This window comes from Culex quinquefasciatus, chromosome 3 (genome assembly GCF_015732765.1).
Source record: "Culex quinquefasciatus strain JHB chromosome 3, VPISU_Cqui_1.0_pri_paternal, whole genome shotgun sequence".
NCBI lineage: Eukaryota > Metazoa > Arthropoda > Insecta > Diptera > Culicidae > Culex > Culex quinquefasciatus.
In genome coordinates this window covers 64,286,197-64,303,139 of record NC_051863.1, presented here as the reverse complement: position 1 = coordinate 64,303,139, position 16,943 = coordinate 64,286,197, and the positions used below count along the sequence as shown (strand labels likewise).

The 16,943-nt window shown below is 36.7% G+C and overlaps 1 protein-coding gene across 5 annotated transcripts in view; it reads right to left on the bottom strand.

Moving 5' to 3' along the window:
• Positions 1–269: 269 nt before the first annotated feature.
• Positions 270–16,943, bottom strand: part of LOC6042557 (calmodulin-like protein 1) — a 59,152-nt gene continuing 42,478 nt past the window's right edge. For all 5 annotated transcript variants that reach the window (XM_038261455.1, XM_038261450.1, XM_038261451.1 and 2 more), the window contains exons 3-5: positions 1,466–1,997; positions 1,198–1,401; positions 270–1,143 (exon numbers count right to left, since the gene is read on the bottom strand). In XM_038261455.1, coding sequence (XP_038117383.1) covers positions 986–1,143; positions 1,198–1,401; positions 1,466–1,997 — 894 coding nt within the window. In that variant the 3' untranslated portion in view covers positions 270–985. The remainder of the gene's footprint in view (positions 1,144–1,197; positions 1,402–1,465; positions 1,998–16,943) is intronic.

Here is a 16,943-nt window from a genome sequence, read left to right as displayed (position 1 = left end):
TGTTCCAATTTCATGCCTTTTTCAGCATACTTCAATAACTTAAAAAAAAATGCAACGGCTTCACTTCGAATAACCGAGTCACGAAAAACATTTTTTTTTGCTCTAATATTTTTGATTGTCGTGCCTCAGTATGACCACTGAATTACGATAAAGTGATTTAGAATTTTTAAATTCAAGATGGCGGTGATCAAATATTAGAAAAAAAATCATTTTGTATATATAAAAAGGCAATGTGATACTACTAGCTTTGAGACATTTTCCACCCAACATTGACAGTAATACATAGTTTTAATGTTTATTATCCAACATGGTATGTTTAAAGATTGTACACTGGCGCTTATGTAACAATATATTAAAGAGTTTGTAAAAGTTGATGTTAAATTTTTTCTCCGCAATGCTTGGTTTCACTCCTTTTCTTCTCCAATCCCTTCTCGAGCTAAAAATTACATTCCCTCGCACTATGTGTGTGTGTTCTACTAGCGTATGACTTTGACTTTTAAAAACAGTTAAAGATTGCAAAAATCGATAATTTAAAAATTTCAAGTTCACAACATTGATAGTGGTATTGAATGTTCTTAGTTTATGGTTTAGTTATTTTTCTTACTTTTTTGATTTGATGAATGTTTCGTTCTGGATTTGGTTCGCTTAAAATTCTGATAAGTTCATGTGTATTGCATTGTTTTTTATTTTGCGGATTCTGTTCGAAATTGGTTAGCGATTTGGTTTTTCTGTTGATAACTTTGATATGTTTGCATACACTATACTACCGTTTCTTAGATTTGTTTTGGTAATTTATCATATTGATTCTCTCGTATCAGCAAAATGTTGTTTGATTTTTTTTTGTTTGTAACTTTCAAGAGGAATTACAATTACGAGTAAGCGAAATATTTGCTCAAGATAGTAAATATGTGATATCGTTTGTTTGTTGCTGTTTTTTTTCTCTTCTATCAAATTTAACCCTTTTTCGAATTAGGAATGCTGACGTTTAGGCGTTTACGTCACACGACAGTGACGGAGGTGACAGGGGGTCCTCCTCGTCGTCGTTCTCCTGTGAATCTTCCGGCTCTCCGAGGGCGTGCACAAACTCGTAAAAGTCGATCCGTCCATCGCCGTCGACGTCCACCTCCTTGATCATGTCTTCGACTGGAAAAGACGGCAAAATTAGTCATTGGTAGAGTAAAAGATCTCCGAACTAACTTTCTTCCTCGTCCAAATCTTCTCCCAGACACTGCAGAACCGCCCGCAGATCCGACGCCGTGATGTAGCCCCGGTTGTGCTTGTCAAACACGCGGAACGCATCCCGGAGTTCGCGCTCCTCCTGGTCGGCGGATGCCTCCGCCACCGTGTCGGTCATGTTGGACATGATGTCGACAAACTCCTCGAAGCTGACGTTGCCATCACCTAAGGGGAAAGAAAAAAAAATGTGTTTCATGATCACAGCATGCCGTCTAGTTTTTGAACCTACCATCGACGTCAATCTCCAGCAGCATCTCCTGCAGTTCCTCGACACGGGCAAACTGCCCCAGTGATCGCATCACCGTGCCCAGCTCCTCCTTCGTGATCGACCCGTCGTTGTCCTTGTCAAACAGCCGGAACGCCTCCCGGAACTCCTTCATCTGGTTTTTGGAGATGAACCTCCGGTTCAAACTGTAGTTAAAGTTGCTGGAGGTGATCGATTCCGAGGTCTGCGAGCGGCGCGTCCTGGCCAACGCCCCCGAAGCGGTCGGAGTTCCGTCGGCGGCAAAGACACTCCCGTCCAGACTGCTCGAGGTCCCATCGTCACTGGGTGCGGTGTCCTGGTGCTGGTGGCGGGGCATGTTCCGGCCGATCACGGGACTCGCGTTGGCACTGCTCGACGGAGATCCGGCCAACCGGTGCTGCGTTGACGACGGCTGCTGGTAGCTGTGGCTGCTGCTCTGGTGCGTGCTGCTTTGGTTCGATTCGGGTTCGCTCTGTTGTTGCTGCTCGGCGCTGTTTGGGTCGTTGGTTTGTCGAGTCTGAGGCAAGGGGAAAAACCAGGAAAAAGTAATGTTAATGAATTCTGCAGAGCAAAAGAAAAAAAAATGTGAAAAAACTAATGATTTTTTGGATTAAAATTTGATCAGTCAAGCCTGACTTCGCTAGAGTTGTAACTGTTGCTGCCCTAAATAAAGTAAGAATTCAAAACGAATGTACCTCTAACGATCCACAGGGATGGAAAAATGCTACCGCATAATGCAATTAGAAGACAACCTTGCCTGTAGTAAAGGCAATCGTTGATCACAACTATTGAATTCCTGCTTATCGCCTCCATAACCCTAAACTACTTCTCAAGCATATAGACCTCAAGACGAATTCAAATCAATGCTGGAGCCGTTAGATCAAAACCATTTTTTGAGCAACGACTGTTATTACTTTCATATCCTATTTAAGATGCTGAGATCCACATTTGATTTTGGAAAGCTGGAAGTTCAACCAGGGTACGTTGGATGGGAAGGGCCATATACATGCTAAAGTTTAGGATGCATTACTGAATGGTGTAGAACATCGGCATCATTTCGTGTTCCGTGTGCTGTGTTACTTGATGCCTTCTGGCTTCTAGCTCCACGTTATCCACATTATCGAAAAAGAGAGCTTTTCACTGCGGGTGCTCCGTACTTGATGTTGAAGTCCGTGAGTGGGAAGCTCACTTGGAAGCGCACGTGTAACAAAATTAGTAAGTCTGCATTGATTTTGCTGAAATTCTTAACGGGACATTGTATTGACCAACCATGACTAGAATGAAATGAAAATATGGGAGATTTTGGATAATCCTAGGTGACACCTAGTGTTTTTCCACCATCCATTTTATGCTGCAATTCCATAAAAAAATATGTATTTTTTTGTTTTTTTTTTTGTTCTAGTTAAGAGCTTTTAGTTTTTAGTTTTTAGTTTTTAGTTTTTAGTTTTTAGTTTTTAGTTTTTAGTTTTTAGTTTTTAGTTTTTAGTTTTTAGTTTTTAGTTTTTAGTTTTTAGTTTTTAGTTTTTAGTTTTTAGTTTTTAGTTTTTAGTTTTTAGTTTTAGTTTTTAGTTTTAGTTTTTAGTTTTTAGTTTTTAGTTTTTAGTTTTTAGTTTTTAGTTTTTAGTTTTAGTTTTTAGTTTTTAGTTTTTAGTTTTTAGTTTTTAGTTTTTAGTTTTTAGTTTTTAGTTTTTAGTTTTTAGTTTTTAGTTTTTAGTTTTTAGTTTTTAGTTTTTAGTTTTTAGTTTTTAGTTTTTAGTTTTTAGTTTTTAGTTTTTAGTTTTTAGTTTTTAGTTTTTAGTTTTTAGTTTTTAGTTTTTAGTTTTTAGTTTTTAGTTTTTAGTTTTTAGTTTTTAGTTTTTAGTTTTTTAGATTATGCACGAATGTCACGATATTTCAAAACTAGATAGTACCAAATTTGGAGTGAAGCCTCTCAAAATTTATCCAGTTTGCATGACGAAGCCAGATTATGAAAATTCATTCATTCACAAATGTCACTCTGTCAACACTCCCAAAAGGACACAAACCTGCAAAGCTTCCAAAACCACATCAAAATCAGCACATCAATCCAAGTGAAATAAATAAATGTACAAATACCACCACCACATTAAATATAAACGATTCTCCTTGTTGGATTTTGAGTGCTCCAAATAAAAAAAAAGAAGGTAAACTCGAAACAAGTACACCCCAAGAGCTTCATGGAAAGAAAAGGGTGGTAAAAAGTCGGATTTTCCAAACATTGCAGAAAATTCGCGTAACCACATTGCATTGGGGAAGCTGGAGAAAATCGGTCATGTTTGTTCTTGCGTGATAAAATGTTTGGAGGAGCTTAGCAAACAAGGTGCACATAATTTATTGAATATATTAAATTTGACTAAACGAGAAGTAGGAAAAGGTTTTCAAAAAACTAAATAAATACAAAACAAAAATTAAGTGATTTTTTTTTTTATTTTGCGGAAAAATATTCCAACGACCCCAACAATTTTACGCATCATCATCGTTAAGAGGTTTACTCTTAAACTTACAAGCTTCTGGGAAGTGTTTACTCGTCCTGTGTAATTTGCCGGCACTCCGTTCGGGGTTTCCAAAACCGCTCACACACACACACAAACGCCAAGGCCAAACCGAAGATTGACGCGCAAAACTTTGAAATTCGCTGGCAGTTTTCCACCCGGGAAGGAAAATGGACAAGTTTTCCCAGCACCACAGGATGCCATGCGGTTTGGGGTTCTTCCCCGCCTCGGAATCTGATCCGGTCACAGTCGGAACCTGTATAGTCTAATGGAAGTAACGTGCCACATGGCCCGGCAGGAGTCACGTGGTCGGAATACTCCATTTAACTGGCTCTCCCATTAGGAGGTCGACCACTTCGGAGAACGATGTTAGGGAAAAGTGAAAGCTTGCTTGCCCTGCTGTGATAAATGGTGCTTTGTCGTGGTCATCATGGTCAATTTACCCGAATCAAGCATGGCTCGGGGGGAGAAACCTCCTTCCTTTATGATACTGCTCCTCGAAGTGCCGAAGAAATCGATTCCAGCAGTGTGGCATGCTTTCTCTCTTCATCAATCATAAGTCAATTGGAGTGGCGATATGAACACTTCTTGATATTATGTACAACGTACGTACTGCCCATGTTCGCATAAATGTCCCATATGCATTTTAAACAAGTTGAGAAATCGGGCTTGGAAGTTTAAAAAACATTTTCTCATTTACTTTAAAAATACAATCATTATACTAAAAATTCATTCAACATAGTTCTCAAACATGCTCTTGTTTATGCTTTTGATAAGTTAGCATTCAAATTAGTCTTGATTTTTCTCTTTTAATTTGAAAAAGTATGCAGGATGGGACCTGGTATGTGAACATTTTCTACATAGTGCATCAATATGTTCGCAAACCAGCCTGATCGCAGCATGCTGCCTAGGTAACCCCAGTAGTAAACAAACTTTTCAGAAGAAAATGGAGAAAATTAGATTTTTTAAATGAATTCATCAGTTATTTGTAAGATTTGTGTGACCGTGAAGTGGATGAAATATCTGTATATTTGCTGACTGTATATTTTCTGACTATATTTAAAAGATTGGAGAATCCGAAAGGTATGTTCAGGACATAATATTTTGTAGGAACAGGTTTGTGAACATTATCACGATGGGACTCATATTTGAACTTTTTTCAGATGGGACAAACAAATGTGTCGTTGATTACTGAATTTTTGGAACAAAGTGGTAAATATTATTAGTGTAGGTTAAAGTAACACAACAAACGAAGCTATTCCAATATCTAAGTCAAAATCGACAAAAATGCATATGGGACATTTATGCGAACATGGGCAGCGTAGGTACGTAGTAGAACTTGCCGCCCGTGTTGATCAATCGGACCACGCACTAGACTCCTAATCCGGAGGATCGAAATTCGATCATGCTATATTTTGACACACCCTAAAAATAGCTGTAAGTGCGGGGGGGAGGGTTTGTCAACGTAATGCGCCGCCGAGCGGTAAGGATTGGCGCATATGATGTGATATTAAAGTAATTTAAAGATCAAAGTTTATCTCTAACAACTATATTATGTTTCTAAATAATTATTGACATCGACGTTACCACTACCGCGGCCTAGCACTTAATAATGGAATCAATTCCCTGGTAAGACACTCGATGTCCCCAGGGGAAACCCAAAAGCCCACATCAGCAAAGCTGGCCGTGTGCTGCCCACTGTGCCCAACTCAAGTGAGGGTCTTTGCTATAATTTAAGTTAGGGTAGGTCGCACGGACTAAGTCCGGTGCAGTAATAAATAATTCTTTGAACTGTTTTTTAATATAAATTTTTGAATGATATTTTAAATCATATCTGTGATTTTGTGCTCTCCAACCTAAGCATTCAATTGACAAATGAAACATGATCAGTTCGTAAATATTTTTGTTCTTGTTTTCAAAAATGACATGTAATACCCATGATCGCATTAATGTCCCATATGCATTTTCTTTACTTTTATGTTATTGAAAAGCCTAAAACATCCAGTACATTGTCCTACAAATCAGGAGGAAATCCAGTTTTTCCTTTAAACTTAACACGTAACCTTATGTTTGCGACAAACTTGCCTTGCGATTTTCTCAACTTTTTGTTTTTGCATATGGGACATTTATGTACTAAATTTTATTTAAAAAATCATGTGAGTTTTCTAGAGGTGGGCAAACCGCTCTTTTTCATTCGCTCAACTCCTTCGCCCTTTTTAAAATATGGATGAAAATGATGTTTAAACCTATTTCACATTGGAATTATAAAAATTATATGAAACAAATTAACTAAAAACGAGAAGAAACCCTTAAAAACCATAGTCCTTGGCGGTCTCTATGTCAACATTGCTACTCGAACCTAATCGTTCGAATAATTGAATGGCATTCAAACTAAAATCTGAGATTTTGGAGAAATTGCTATCAATTTTAAAATTGCGTTTATTTCTGCCGAAATTGGACTAATGCTGATATTTTTATTAGAGAAAATATTCTGTTAACTCTTTACTACATTCTGATTTGATCGATAAAGTCTATAACGCTGAAGTTTATTCGGGCAATAGGAAAAATCTCTAAGTTTCGTAATAATTTACTAGTTAAGCAATTCGAAATACTCAAAATTATATTCGGGTAATACTTTAATGTACGATCAGTACAATGAAAAGTTTCTTCATTTTCGTTTAGAAAATCGTTGGAGCATGAGCATGAGAGATCACCCATGGTTGCCCCTCCGTTGCTGAACAGAACCGTAATATCCTTTCAGCACTACTGATCATAGGCTTCGACGATCTAGTGGTATTTCCCTTATCAATAGCATGTATGAATGCGCCGAAAAGATAAAACACCATAATAGCTAAAACTAGATCAGTTGCGAATAGGTAACAGTCATTGGCCACCAACGGCGCCCGCCATGTCAGTTTGTAGACCTCGATTTTAAGAGACGGGAATGTTAGTTAGCGCAGGTTGCTACTAGGGCAGCTGATTTACTCTGTGCTTACACCCCACGAGCGCCAGGAACCTGAAAACTTGTTAGTAGGATAAGGTGGTTGGTCAGGATTCACCATAGAAGATGATGATGCGACCCAAATTCATAGTGTTTGTTGAAAGGTATTATATATTATTCTCAAGGCAAGCAATCGGATGCGGCGGATGAGACTTTTCCCGTTTATTGGTTGTTGAATTTTAAATGAAATGGTTTAATCTTAGACAGCCGACTGTGGAAAGATAGAACCAAAATCATTTATAATTATGGAATGAAGATTAGAAAATCATTTTCTTCGTTGGAATAAAAAAAAGTTGAATACTGAAAATATAAGCTTAAAAACTATTAAGTGGTTTTCAAATATTGACATCAATGCCATTAGGAGTCTTTCAATATATATTGATGTGAATGTTGCTACGGACACCCCACTGAAATGTGACGATTCAGCTCTGAACGTGTCGAGAAATACTCCCTTTTTAACCTGCCGTTTTTTATCCTAAAGTACTTGAAAAAGTACACCAAGGGACAATGTTGGAATTATTTTTTTTTATCAGCATCAAAATATTTGAAATTTGTTTTTTTCAATTCCCAAAAACAATTTTAACTCTAGAATTTTTGCAAATTCAATAGATTATATTTATAACACATTTAAAAATTATTCCAACTCGCTCTCTTTTGCCCACTTCTAGAGTTTTCACATTAAAAAATAGTTTTTAATAATATAAAAAGATGGAGAATTTTCTCGTGTTTTATTTTTCGATTTTTGTCAGGTTTGGTTTTTTAAATAAACCTTTTTTGTATGATATTACTGTTTTATTATTTTAAACCTGAGCAACATTCAAAAATAAATATTTGTGTGGTTTTGCATTCATTCGGGTTTTAGAGAACATTAATTGCATAAATTTTGGAAATTTTTTTCAAAAAATCTTCATTTTTTGTTTATTTTCTTTTTTAAAACAAAAATCAACAGTCAGGATTGATGTAATAAAGCCATCGTAATAAAAACTAGCCGAAAAAAATTAGGACATGTCTATTGTGGCGACCGCAGGCAAAAAAAAGTTGCAATTCCGTTCTTCTAGGATGTAACAAAAATGACTTTGAATGCTTGATTGCACGTAACAGCCCAAGTAACATTTTAGGCTTTATCAAAGCTGCCACAACCGCTATAAAACCTATCAGCCAAAACCAACATTAAAACCCCTTAGTCGTAACAAACTCCCCAGAACCTTGATAATCCCCACTTAAAACCCAAAAGGACCTCCGCAAAAGGTTGCGGAGGTTGCGGCCTATTTATAAAACCTACATAGGAGTTCAAGGCTTTACAACTTAATCCTAACAACATCCTCAAAGCCTTGATAAAACCTTTGTTAAAACCTAGTCAGGAGTTAAGGAAACATGACATTTCATACGTCTTCAAACGTCTTATGCCAAACAGGTTTTATTTTGGCAAAGAATAAGTTTTTGTCTTGCCAAATGATAGAATGGAGATGGTTTGCAGAAATGGCGATGATAAATAATAGATATTGAAGGTAATCAAAATAATTTGAAAGCTGATTTCTCGCAAATGGTGGCTCAAATTCAGCTGCAGTTGAAATTTTATTGATAAATGTAGGGGAGATTCAACTAGCTTCATTAAAAATCAATATTTTATAATCAGAGTGTTTAATGTTAAAAAATATTTTATTGCAATTCTTTGAAAAAAATGTTCAAAATATTTTAAAACATCTATCGCTATATTAATCATACCAGAAATTCAGCATAAATGTGTGTTTTCATCAAATTTAAATCAAATTTTTCAGTTTTCGATTTTCAATCAAGATGGCGGTCAATCATATTCAATCAGAGCACGCGTTTAGCGCCATATTTATGCACTGCAATTTGGCCGCGATAAATGCTCTTTCGGGAGCTTATGGTTTTAAGTGAGCTTTTTACATGCCCAAATGCCCAAATAAAACTATGAAGCAATCAAGATGCTACAATTAAACTTGTTGGTGGCTAGTTGGTTTAAAAAAGTTACTTGGAAGGAGCTGGCGCTTTGCATTTGAATTTTAAATGGTGTTTAACCCGTAAAAAAGATTTTTTCAAAAAAGTTACTTTTTGAGGCATTTTGGCCACTGACGCGTTTATTTTCAACATCATTTTCGTGTAGGCTAGATTCTTGCACATCTTTTGGTATAAATAATATTAAAATTTGGAAATTTGGAGTACAGATCTTCAAAGTTTGACATTTTTTCCGAAAAAAGTCTTTCTACAGTTGAATGGATGTTTAATGGAGGAATGAAATTCTTGAAATATCCTTGAAATTAAAATATATATATATATTCAGGAGGTGGATCAATCGGACCGCGCACCGGACTCACAATCCAGAGGTCTTTGGTTCGAATCCCGCGGCGGGCGCTCTAAAATTATTTGTGTAAATATGGGCATTCGGCGCCGTCGCTCCGTGCCATACTTTCATACACTTAGGAGCCCAGGGCGGCGAAGTTCTTGTAGATAAAAAGGAAGACACTAGTGGTTGGTACTAGCAATGGTGACCGACAGCTATAAAGTCGCCGAGATTCCGTGGCCGTGAGGTTACGGGTTTCACTTTGTATGCGGAAGGTGATGGGTTCGATTCCTGTCTGGCTCGGCAAAGTCAGATCCCTTAAAAGAGTAAATATGCTCACTGGGAATACTGACCGGTAGGGGATGGGTTTCGACTAGCGGCGTGCTGGGTTTCCAATCCAGAGGTCGTGAGTTCGATTCTGGTACCGGGATGATGAAGTTTAAAAAAAAAAAGTCCACTTCATTCAGGTAGCCGCATAAGTCGAAATCGGAAGAAAACAGAAATAATCAGAAAAAAGCTGGGCATTTTGCGAATTTTCGTCAAAGTTGCGGGAATTTGAAGGAATCATGCATAAACTACGTGGACAACGATAAAGCTGAGTACAAAGCTACCATAAAGGGTTTCAAATAGAGGTGGGCAAAAAAAGAGCGAGCCGCTCAAAGAGCCGGTTCACTAAAAAGAGCGAACGAACCGTGGCTTAGAAAAAAAGAACCGCGGTTCTTTTTAAACTTCGGTCTTTTGAAAGAACCGTTTCAAGATGGCATGATTTATGCTATAAATATAATTTATTGAATTTAAAAAAAATAGTTTTAAATTTGTTTATGAGAATTGAAAATGCAATTTCAAATATTTCAATGCTAATAAAAATTTATCTCAAAAGTTTATGATTGTCTAAACAAAATGAAAAAAAAAAATCATTGTACAACTGATTGTACACTAGGGTGGGTACGTTTTTCAAAAAGTTCTCAGATCCAGTTTTAGTATGGTTCCCCTTGTAGGGCATGCCCATAGGGACTTTCATGCCAAATATCAGCTCATTTGGTTGTAAACTGGCTGCGCGCATCGAGGTTAAAGTTTACATGGGAATTACTATGGTATATTGTAACTTTTTGTTCAAACGCTCCTACAGGACTGGGAAAATCACGCGCCAACTTCTGGTATGGTCAGGCCTATGGGGAATGGTCTGGAGAACACTTTTCCCGAAGAGAGCATATGGATTCGTTGTCCCTAGACCTGGCGCATCGGCAAACAATCCGATGTCTCCGGACTCAACGGTTTTCCCTCAAAAAGCATCAAATTTTCCTTAGCATGCTATGAAAGCTTGATGAACACCGCGACGCCATACTTCAGGCAGCTACCACGTGGTTGAAATATTTGCAAAAAAAATACAAATTTGCTATGCAAAGATTCTGAATTTGACTAAATAATGTCAGGATTGCTCGAAATAATCAATTTCTTGTTAAAAAAAGGTTTGCAATTGAATATTCCAGCCGTTTCTCACCCACGTGGTAGCTGTCTGACGTATGGCGTCGCGGTGTTCATCAAGCTTTCATAGCATGCTAAGGAAAATTTGATGCTTTTCGAGGGAAAACCGTTGATTCCGGAGACATCGGATTGTTTGCCGATGCGCCAGGTCTAGGGACAACGAATCCATATGCTCTCTTCGGGAAAAGTGTTCTCCAGACCATTCCCCATAGGCCTGACCATACCAGAAGTTGGAGCGTGATTTTCCCAGTCCTGTAGGAGCGTTTGAACAAAAAGTTACAATATCCCATAGTAATTCCCATGTAAACTTCAACCCTGATGCGCGCAGCCAGTTTACAACCAAATGAGCTGATATTTGGCATGAAAGTCCCTATGGGCATGCCCTACAAGGGGAACCATACTAAAACTGGATCTGAGAACTTTTTGAAAAACGTACCCACCCTATTGTACACTAAAGTATTATCAGAATACGAATTTGAACATTTCAAATTGCATTATTTGTAAAATATTACCAAAAATCTACTGAATAGTTTACAGATCTTTGAAAAAAAATCCTTTTGTCCGATTGAACTTAAGCGTTTATAGACTTTAACGATTAAATCAGAATTTAGAAAAGAGTTCACAAAATATTTTCTTCAAATAACACATCAGCATTAGTTTAATTCTTGCAGAAATAAACGTAATTGCGTTTTTCCAGCATCCTAGATTTAAGTTTGGATGCCATTCAATTACTCGAATGTTTAGGTTCGAGTAGAAATATCAGGAAAATGCTAAAGACCGCCATCTTGGGTGATTGAGATTGATAATGCGCGCAAACTGTGCACAGTGAAAATATAAATATTTCTTTTATTAATAATTCAATTTATGTTATAAGAATTACTGTATTAAAAGTCAAATTACATAGTAGTTGAGTTAAACGTTTCATGTGATAAAAGTACAACTTTAAAAGTGGTCATCGGCCCGATGTGTGCTTAATAATCCCAACTTTAGTAGTTTATTTTGCAATTAAATTGATAAAAATCACCTCACAAACATACACTATCTTTCAAACGTACATTGCGATAAAATTTTACATAAAAACAATAATTACTTTATTTCCATTTTATGCCTGCAGTTTTTGTACTTTTATTTACAGTGCGCAGTTGCTTTGTTTTGGTTCCGTAACGAACAGCTGTTCTTTTGTGCTGGAGCCGAAGTTGACAGCTTGTGGTGGCTACGGGCGAGCTGCCTGTAGTGAGATATAGATGTCGCCCCCCTGAGAAATCTTGACAAAGAGACCACCAAGACTTATGATTTCAAATCAGGAATTTTTCTGATACTTTTGTACCCGACCCTCTCCGATTTCAATGAAACTTTGTAGACATGTTATCGTAGGCCTATAAAATCCATTTTTGTGCATATGGAGCAAATAGTACTCGAAAATAACATTTGAGAAGGGCGTAAGGTATTTAAATATTTTTGTATTCTGTAATATAAAAATTACTGTATCTCGAAGCCGTTGCGTCGTATCAAAAAGTGGTCAAAGACAAACTTGTAGGAAATTGGACGGACTTTCTGATAAAAATACACTGAAACAAAAATACACGCCACTTTTATGTCGTTTTTCAATTTTTAAGTTTAAAAGTTAAATTTGAAGGTGATGTCACGATTTTTTTTCGCTCAACATTTTTGAGGAAATACCCTAAGATGTTACCAAAAGACTGACGAAAAATGCAGGATGGTATGTCTCTCCTAAAAGTCAAAGGCAAACTTATGGGAAATTGGACGAGCTTTCCGGTAAAAATATTTACGAGACTGAAAAACCAAGTCTGTCATATAGAAAATGCCAAAAACCACAAAAAATCCCGTTTTTTCAACATTTTTATTTTTGAAACCGCTGTATCTTCCCAAGGATTGGATATAGGACAATGGTCAATATGGAGACTTTTATGTAAAATTATCTGGGGAATCGATTCCCACTACCGGTATTTAAAAATTTGGACGTTTAGACCACTTTTCAAAAAAAAAAAGTTTTAGTAAATGATTTTTGTATTTTTTTAGGAGAGACATACCATCCTGCATTTTTCGTCAGTCTTTGGTAACATCTTAGGGTATTTCCTCAAAAATTTTGAGCAAAAAAATCGTGACATCACCTTCAAATTTAACTTTTAAACTTAAAAATTGAAAAACGACATAAAAGTGGCGTTTATTTTTGTTTCAGTGTATTTTTATCAGAAAGCCCGTCCAATTTCCTACAAGTTTGTCTTTGACCACTTTTTGATACGACGCAACGGCTTCGAGATACAGTAATTTTTAAATTACAGAATACAAAAATATTTAAATACCTTACGCCCTTCTCAAATGTTATTTTCGAGTACTATTTGCTCCATATGCACAAAAATGGCTTTTATAGGCCTAGGATAACATGTCTACAAAGTTTCATTGAAATCGGAGAGGGTCGGGTACAAAAGTACCAAAAAAATCCTGATTAGAGCTGGAATTGCTCTATGACAGAAAGTTTCTCACTTGACAGTTGTTGTCAATTTTTTACTGTTGTTTACAAATTTCGACGCGTGTGTTCTTTGATTGCTTACTTTAAGCTTGTTTTTGAGCAAAAGTCGAAAAAATGAATATAATTGGTTAATGTTGTATGCTTATGTTTATGCTTTGAAAACTTGTTTTAAATTTTTTGATTTTTGCAATTTTATATGAGTTTTAGTCATCTACGCATTCTTATAATAAAGTTTAATTAAGTTTAATTTATTCACCACTTCGGGCAATGAACGTATTCATAGACTGTCTGATTAGTTTTAAAGGTATCATGTATTTTAATTGGTTGGCAACAGATGTCATGACGGTTTGTTGATATAGAAATGTTTTTTCAAAAGCCAATATTGATGATCACAAATAAAGAATAATTGTAATTTTCCCTTAAAATCTTCCCATATGAAAGTTGATCCAAAACTAATTCAACCGTAAAAGAACAGATTTAATTCGTCCCGTCCCCAAAGCCGATCCGCTTTGACGCCTTTTTCCCGAGTGAAATCAAATTAAATCGACAGGAAAAGCCATAATACTGACACTTTTCCGGTCACATTTTCCCTCATTCCGATGCTTCTTCGAAGAAAAAGGCGTTCATCCTAACCGTAATTGGCAGAAATGCTTTCTCAACGCGCTTTTTTTGCCCCTTTGGTGCCCCTTTGGGCAAGGTTATTTTTATCAGCTCCCATCGTTGGTGAATTCCCAAGAGATAAACCTAAGTTACCGAAATGGAACGAAATCCACCAGATATCCGACTGGTGGACGGACCCCAAAAAGTAAACAAAAGTCTGCTTTCCTGGAATCTCGAAAAAAAAAATCAGATTTTTGTTGGAATTTCAATTTTGATGTAATTTTGGCACGACAGGCGTCGCGACGCTCGATTCGAAGTAAAAGGTTTAATCGAACCATCCAAGTGGGTGGCGTAATAACTGCCGGGTGAAATTATAGCATGATATTTTTTTTACGGGAAACGCAAACAAGTTTTTATTATCTTTTTTAGAAGTTCTAAAAATTTTGCTCATCAGTTGAAATTTCGCCCATCGTTTCAGTATAACACATTGACAAAAGTTTTTTTTCCTTTTATCTCATCAGAGGACATTGTAAACCAATCATCAATACCTGATCCCTGATTGAGATCGAAATTCACACCGAAATTGATACTTTGACACGTTAAACTGCGGGCATGAAAGCTATGCCGGCGAACTCACGTTGCCAGAATGAAATTGTTTCCGTTTGTAATCCAATTAGCTGCACTTCATCACAGGTGCCTAACTTCGGGCGGTATTCAGGGTCTATATCCGTAACATCCACGTGGGTGCCCTCTCCATCACGTTGCCGATGCTGTGGGAGGTGAGTGATTATGTTTGCTAGGATTTTCACACGATTTGAGCTGGCGGAGCATGGTAAGCCCTTTTTAGGATGGCACGTGCCTTTTGAACCATGGCAGGTTTGCCGATGGATTGGATCATTAGTTTGCGTAAACGGGTTTCTTTGCTTACTTAGGGGTTTTCGGAAGTATGTAACTGTTTTGGAGGGGAAATCGTTTACAAATTCATTTCTTAAACGTAATTCAAACATCTGCTTCAAAGTAAATACTTCCTGCAGTGTTGAAAAAGACTTTCAACGACAAGTTAAATGTGCCACACGTGGCTTAACATAAACACTCGGTGCGAATTTCACCAGAAGCAGCACCATCAACTCAGGAATTGAAACAGACAAAAGTTCCATATTTTTCTCCCGGTCCGACAAGGATTTTCATCTTTTGAAAAGAAAATGCGAGCAAAAAAACAAAACTTTTTCCATATTCCCGTTGGGTTCAACTTTTTCCTCTCCATTTTTCCTTCATAACCTCAATCTGGGATCCCTCGGGGGATTCTCTTCTGGGAACATGCTGGAGGCTAGCGAAAAAAACATCGTTCTGCCCGTTCGAGAAAACTTATTAAAGTGATAAGATTTGCATAGACGACCACCACTAGACTTGAGCTTGTTGGGTTGCTGGTTCAGATGTAAGAGTTCTGTACATATTTGTGCATTCCAGCTTGTTCCAGTTCAGGAACAAATTCTTAGTTTTGATTTATATTATGGATATCACATTTGAAGAGAATGTGAAATAGTTGTTAAGAACATCAAACTGCACAAGAAGTTTGAATCATTTTGGATCACATGTTTAGAAATGTAACGCATCAAATGGATCGTTTGAAGTAATTTTAGTAAAGTATTCAACTGCGAAATTCCATCGTTGCTCATCGTTGCTAATACTGGCAATAATAACAAAGCCTTCAAAATAGTTAAGGGATTTCATGCAGTAAAGAATGCCTGATTCACAAGATGGTCAATAAACAGGCAGATAAAAATCCCCTCGTCTGATAGTAAAGAGTAGGAACTTTTAACGGGGAAGTACACAGCAATCGATGACGATATACTAAATAAACAACTTTGTCAAGGTTTGTGTGTGGCATTTACCAAGTAACATTTTTGAACCAACTAGCCACCAACTAGTTTTAATAAGGTTTTATGGTAGCATCTTGATTGCTTAATAATTTTATTTGGGCATTCACCGCAACCAATAAGAGCTAATTAATAGGTTCTAACAAGGGTTTTATGCCTCGGACATAAAACCTTGTGACAATGAAAACTAAACTAAACTTTCAATAAGGTTTTCTGAGAGTCTTCGAAACCCAATGGCAATGTCATGCCAAACGGTTTTATCGCATGCTTGTTTAAAACCAAGGGTGTTTTTACTGTCAAGTGCCATTAGGCATGCAAAAAGCCTAATTAAAACCACAAGCTCCTGAAAAAGCTTTTAACGCGACCAATTAGCAGTGCATAAATATGGCGCTTAACGCGTGTTCTGATTGAATGTGATTGACCACCATCTTGGTTGAAAAAATAGAGAACTGATAAATTTGATTTAAATTTGACGAAAACACTAATTTATGCTGAATTTCTGGTATAAAGGTACTGGTACTGGTTCTGGTACTAAAAAGCGTTTTACTCGGAATACTTGATTTAGCATAATAGCCGAATTTTCAATTTTGGGCAGTGTAGCGATTGATATTTATAAATTTTTTGAACATTTTTTTTCATAGAATTGCATCAAAATATTTTTTAACTTTTAAAACTATGATTACAAATAATGATTTTTTTATGAAGCGAGTAGATTTTTTTGGCTCTATCTCCCCTACATTTATCAATAAAATTTCAACCGCAGCTGAATGTGAGCCACCATTTGCGAAAAATCAGCTTTCAAATTATTTTGATTACCTTCAATATCTATTATTTATCATCGCCATTTCTGCAAACCATCTCCATTTTATCATTTAGCAAGACAAAAACTTATTATTTGAAGACGTATGAAATGTCATGTTTCCTTAACTCCTGACTAGGTTTTAACAAAGGTTTTATCAAGGCTTTGAGGATGTTGTTAGGATTCAGTTGCCAAAGCCTTGAACTCCTATGTAAAACCACTAAGTCGTAACAGAACCCCGATAAACTGCCGCTCCAATCTAGTCCGTCTCATATGTATTTTTGTCAAAAATGAGATAAACTTCACAAAAGTCTTGTTTTTATATATTATTTTAGCCTATCGAATAAACAAGGCATGTTTGTTCTAAAATTGCCAAAATAAATATGACTTTCGTG